The sequence below is a fragment of the Tripterygium wilfordii genome, chromosome 12 (assembly GCF_013401445.1).
Source record: "Tripterygium wilfordii isolate XIE 37 chromosome 12, ASM1340144v1, whole genome shotgun sequence".
Lineage (NCBI taxonomy): Eukaryota > Viridiplantae > Streptophyta > Magnoliopsida > Celastrales > Celastraceae > Tripterygium > Tripterygium wilfordii.
Window position 1 is genome coordinate 10,389,639 of NC_052243.1, and position 5,873 is coordinate 10,395,511.

General features: G+C 37.2%; 1 protein-coding gene across 1 annotated transcript; it reads left to right on the plus strand.

Annotated features, from left to right (window-relative positions):
* The first annotated feature begins 435 nt into the window (after positions 1-435).
* LOC120010552 (serine/threonine-protein kinase STY13-like) lies at positions 436-5,644 on the plus strand. Its single transcript, XM_038861336.1, has 7 exons — positions 436-489; positions 685-955; positions 2,218-2,339; positions 3,214-3,410; positions 3,571-3,745; positions 4,723-4,857; positions 5,075-5,644. Exons 1-7 carry the CDS (start codon positions 436-438, stop codon positions 5,279-5,281), a joined length of 1,161 nt encoding a protein of 386 aa, XP_038717264.1. The 3' UTR covers positions 5,282-5,644.
* The last annotated feature ends 229 nt before the right edge of the window (positions 5,645-5,873 follow it).

The following is a 5,873-nucleotide window of genomic DNA, read 5'->3' on the forward strand; positions in this document are numbered from 1 at the left end:
ATACTGGTATGAAACGAGTTGGATTTCGACAAACTCGTTCTTGTATGTTCGGATAATGCTTTAGACCCCCAAAAAATAATCTCAAAAGACCCCCATTTAATGTGAAATGTTGAATGTGAAGTGGGTCCTACATGTATGTTTTAATGAAAGATTATTTTAATGTCACATAGATTTGGGGGTCAAATTTTGGGGGATCTCTAACATTGTCCAAAATAAATATTATTCAAATTTAAACCAATCTAGATTTGGTAAATTAACTAAGTCCAAAATTCAATTTACATTAAAGTCTAGACATATAAATATTTTGTAAATATAAGTTATTGTCCGACCCAAAACTAATATCAATTTTTTGTCACCCCTAGTTTATCCTTCAACACACTATAATTCACACTATAATTCAAACACACATGAAGTGGTGCAACTGGAGTTACTGGAATGGCAGAGAGACGGTGGTGGGTCAGAAACACACGTCGTGTTGGGGCAGAATCCGTGTGGCCACATGGACTTGATAGCAAATCCCAAAACAACAAATACCAAATAGGATTAGGATTTAGGAGTAGGATAGATAGCCTACCAGAAACTGAAAAACACCCACTATACCCTCTTTTATGTAAGTAATATATAGTACTACTTGCTGTACCTTCTATACTTGATTGTTGCTGTACCTTCAATTCTTGATTGAAGGAGAAGAGTGAAGGAGGTGGGTATGTGAGGGCAGATCAAATAGATCTGAAGAGCTTAGATGAGCAGCTGCCGAGGCATCTTAGCAGGGCATGGACCATGGAGAAGAGCAAGGACAAGAGAGAAGAAGGAGAAGCAGAATGGCGACCTACAAATGCTGCGACTAGGCAAGAGTGGGAGATTGACCCTGCCAAGCTCATTGTCAAAACTGTCATTGCTCGTGGCACCTTTGGCACCGTTCACCGTGGCGTTTATGGTGGCCAAGATGTCGCCGGTATTAAGTTCTCTCTCTGTTTGGGTTTAAATTGTTTGTTTTTGTTGTGATGACATTGACACCCATTTGGGAAAAGCACGATTCCTTTTTCCCAAAATGCAATCTTTTCTTGAGAGTTTATGTATTTCCTATTTCTTGTTGTGGTGAAGTCTGTGGTGGCTGCTGATTCTTGGGAATTCCTTTCCTTGTTTCATGCTGTCTGTTAGTTGTTGCGGCAAACCATTCCAGGGGTTTCTTTTGTTCTGCAAAGACTGCTATTGTTTAAGCATGTGATGGTATGAAACAAGCAATAAAAATAGCTAAAGCAATTCCATGATCGTGGTCTTTACCCCTTTTTCTTCTGCTAAGGCTGTCTGTAATCTGATGGGTCTGTGGCTGAAACTCTAGTCCTCTGCCGGGTCAATTGGTTTGGGGTCGGTTTTGGGATTTCACGAGTTCCTTAATCCTTAGTTTGTGTGTCTTAAGTACACTAATTCTCAACTTTCTATTTTGGGGTTGTGGAGGAAAGGTAAAATCTTGGACCTTAGACCTTTCAACGTAGTTGAGCCTCATACAAGTAAAGTGCTTTGCTATAGAAATGTTTGATGTCTCAAAAATCAAGCAACATAAACTTGAAACTATAAAATTGTTTCATTCTGATTCCTAAGCAAACAAACAAACAGAAAAGGTGTCTGCTCAATTCTGTACCATATATATGTGTGTTGATTATCATTCAGAACTTTTATCATTGAATTGGTATGAAAGATATTTAATTGCACTTTTGAATTATCATGGAGCTGTTCTATGATCGATTCTTCCAGATCTAGCCTTGCAAAATCTGTAATTCATGAGACTATTGGTTGAGTTAGTGTGGCAGTTAGATGCTGTAGTTTCATTGATGTCATTCTTTCTTCAAACCGTTCATGTGCTCTAACTTACTATCTACCTGCGCTATCTTTTAGCTACTTTTCTGATCTAAAAAGGTTCAAAATTAAATAGACTTGAATTATTTTTGGTGACTTCTTGTTTTATGCGGAGGTCTAAAGGTGCCAATTGGATGGTCTTTTCAAGTGCCAACAAAACGTTCACAAGCTATTTTGGTTCTGTCTCATGAAATTTAAATTGTCCGCATTATATGGCATGGAATTTTTTGATTTGCAAACGGATTTGTTAGATGCCTTTTTTAGCTATGGAATATGCGTTTTTTCTTTTCCCTTTTTGCAGTTACTGCCTATCTAAAAGGTCGAAGTAAATACTGAATCTTTTTTCTTAATAATGTTCAGTTAAACTTCTAGACTGGGGGGAAGAAGGCCACCGGTCAGAGGCTGAACTAGCTTCACTTAGAACAGCTTTTACCCAAGAAGTTGCTGTCTGGCACAAACTTGATCATCCTAATGTAACTAAGGTAACATTTCATGTCATAATCTTGACCTTTTTTCCGCTTGTTTATTGTCAATCCTGCAAGAAATTTCAATAAATAAAACTTTTTACCAATTATGGAACTTATACCTTTTTTCTTGGTCTAACCTTGAGTATATTAAAAAAGAAAGGAGTTCAACAATGTGAAAGCATCTAGTAGAAAAAGAAAATATAGTTTTTCTAACATTAAGTTTTGTTTATTCCATTATGCATTTGGTTGGCTAATGAAGAACGTCGGTTCCCACTTCCACATTATGTTGTGAATGACTTTCTTCTATATATGGAGGGTTGGAATTTAACAATTTAACCTTACAAGGTTGTCTTCTTCTTCTTTCTTTTTTTTTTTTTTTCTTTTCCTTTTTCTTGAATTCATCTGTGTGCCCTGAGGGCCCAAAATGAACAATACTTAGAAACTATTGGTCTGGGTAGTTTAAAAAAAGAGTCATTCTTGGACTTGTGGTAGATAACTTGATCAAACGTCTTAAAAGGTCCTGAGATATCATGTGTTTACAAGGATTCAGATAAATTATGTGAATTCCTATATTGTCAAATCAGAGTACCTCAAAGTCTGTTCTCTTTATTGCTTCGGATGTATTATTCTCTATATCATTAGTGATTTTGGAATTCCTTTGATGTGACTCATCTTGTAGGTGTAATTGGAATCTTAGATGTGCTTAGTTTTCTTCATGTCAGGAGGAAATTGTTTAAATGTTAAACACTTTCCTAATCCATCATTGTCTAATTCCTGTATCAGGGCCTTAAAGTTTAACTGCTGCTGTTTCATATATATTTTCTTGTATCCCTCTGTCGAAATCTTGTCGGTATCCTTGTTTGGAGTTCATGCCGATCCATTTTTGCAGTTTATTGGGGCGACCATGGGCTCATCAGATCTACACATACAAACAGAAAATGGTCATGTTGGCATGCCGAGTAACATGTGCTGGGTTGTTGTTGAATACTGTCCGGGAAGTGCTCTCAAATCCTACCTTATAAAAAACAGGAGAAAGAAGCTGGCTTTTAAAGTAGTTGTTCAACTGGCACTAGATCTTGCACGGGGGTTGAATTCTCGTCTCATAGCTTTTCTATTTAGTTGGTTCTTGGGATTCTTGGAATTAGATTTTTGCCATTGGCAATGTTGCCTTTTGCACAAGTATTCTCTTGTTATTTTAACACATTGCTCTTAGAACTTTTAGATGCTAAAACCTTATCCTTTACAGGTTGAGCTATCTCCATTCCAAGAAGATTGTCCACAGAGATGTCAAAACAGAAAACATTCTTCTGGACAAACAACGTAATGTAAAAATGGCTGACTTCGGTGTTGCTCGGCTCGAAGCTTCTAATCCTCATGACATGACAGGAGAGACAGGAACGCTTGGATATATGGCACCCGAGGTATGCAGTTATTATTTTTCTCTTATTTGCCCAAAATCTGTAGCTCTTTTTCTCGTCAGGTCAATACTGAGGCAGTGTGTGGTTTGCACATCAATCTACACAGCTTAAATGCCTCTTCTCATTTGAATCTCTAGATCTAATGCCCTCTGTTATTGAAGCAGTAGACAGCTGTGCATTTATCCGTCATCATGTCCTTGAAACCAATGTTTAACGGGTCCGACCAGATAAGGATGTAATTCCACCAAATTTTTTTTGTGTAATGCCATTTAAACATCTTTTTTAACTGAAAGGCTTTCTATTTTCCTGACTTGAAACTTGCAATTCAGTATGCAGCATCAATAAAGAAGCAAATTTAGAATTTTCATCAACTGCTGTCAAATGTTGTCTCAAATAAATTTTATTCAGGATTTTGTTTTGTTTTATAAGAAGCACAGTAGAGGAACATGTGACCAAGTGGTAAAGTTTAGGTCACATATTCAATTCGTGAAAACCTCTCCACATATTATGTGGGGTAACTAGGTAAGATTTGTGTACATCCTGCCTGTCCTTGACCCCACCCACTGCATGACCCTTGTGCACAAGAGTTGTTTATATATATATATATACACACACACATATATATACACAACATCATTTATATTTGGAATCTCAATTTCATATTTAGAAATTTCCATAGATGCATAAGGGATATGGCGTATTTGGCAAAAGTGGCTCTTTCTTGCTGGCTAGTCTTTCTGGAAGAGACTTGGACGGCATTAAAATGATGAGATTCATGGCTCTTGAAACACCTTCATATTTAAAGAGCATTGACAGGGTCGTTTGTGAATATAGCTTAATGAGCATTTTTGTTGCTTTCTGTCAGCCTTCGAACATCTACTTGTTTGGTTGTTAAAAATGTGTGGATAATATACCATATAGGATTACGCTGAGATTGTGAGCATTTCTGTCTAATATGTTAATGGTTTCGAATGGGACAGGTTCTTAATGGAAACCCGTATAATAGAAAGTGTGATGTGTATAGTTTTGGTATTTGCTTGTGGGAGATATACTGCTGTGACATGCCGTATCCTGATCTTACGTTCTCGGAAGTGACGTCAGCTGTCGTCCGCCAGGTATATTAAGTATCTTTAAGGCATGAAAAAAGAAACTAATATTTGTCTAAATGCTTTTTTCATATTCCATTGTTCAAATCCATTTTATTTTTTTTTTTGGTTGTATAGAATTCAATGTACTACTGAAACATGTACTGTATATGACTGGTATGCTCGCCATACCATGAATTGCTAAATGTAAAGTAAAATAGAAATAAATTTGTGCATGAAACTGCAGAATCTAAGGCCAGAAATACCTCGTTGTTGCCCGAGCTCTCTTGCAAATGTGACGAAAAGATGCTGGGACGCAAACCCAGACAAGCGGCCTGAAATGGACGAGGTGGTATCCCTGTTGGAGGCAATTGATACATCCAAGGGTGGAGGTATGATACCCGGTGATCAGACTCAAGGTTGCTTCTGTTTTAGCCGGCACAGAGGACCTTGAAAGAATCTCACTCGACCGAAGTGCCGCTCAGATAGAAGACTGTGAGTTGTGAAGCCCATTTTGTATTTAATTCATTGAAGACATTGGGATGTTAGAGCTGAGGCATTCAAAACTGGAGGCTACATGCCAAGAGAAACCTTGCAGAACCTTGTTTTGGTTTCGTTATAGGTCATGCCTTGTGTAAAGCTTTCTCTTCTTTTCTTGTCCCTGCTTTGTTTTGAAAGAATTATGCATCTGGTTGCCGGGTTTGGAGAGGGGACATGTTCGTCCTGTACCCATTAGGCAAACTCTTACCCGTCCCAGCTAAGGATATCTAAAATATTCGTTGGATATTTGAATCTTCATCCCATTCCGTATCCGTTGGTGTTGGTAATATCTATCCATTTATCCATCCCTTTATACGTTTGCATTCATATTTTATAAGTTTACATCAAATATTTAATGGATAACCTTTAGTATTTTTTTACTTGCAAAATTGTGATTAACAAAATGTTGAGTTTACACTTTTTTTTTTTGGTGAGTAAGTAAATTGCATTAAAGAAAATAATATATATAATAGGAGGAGCATATCCTAAGAATAGTCTCACGACGT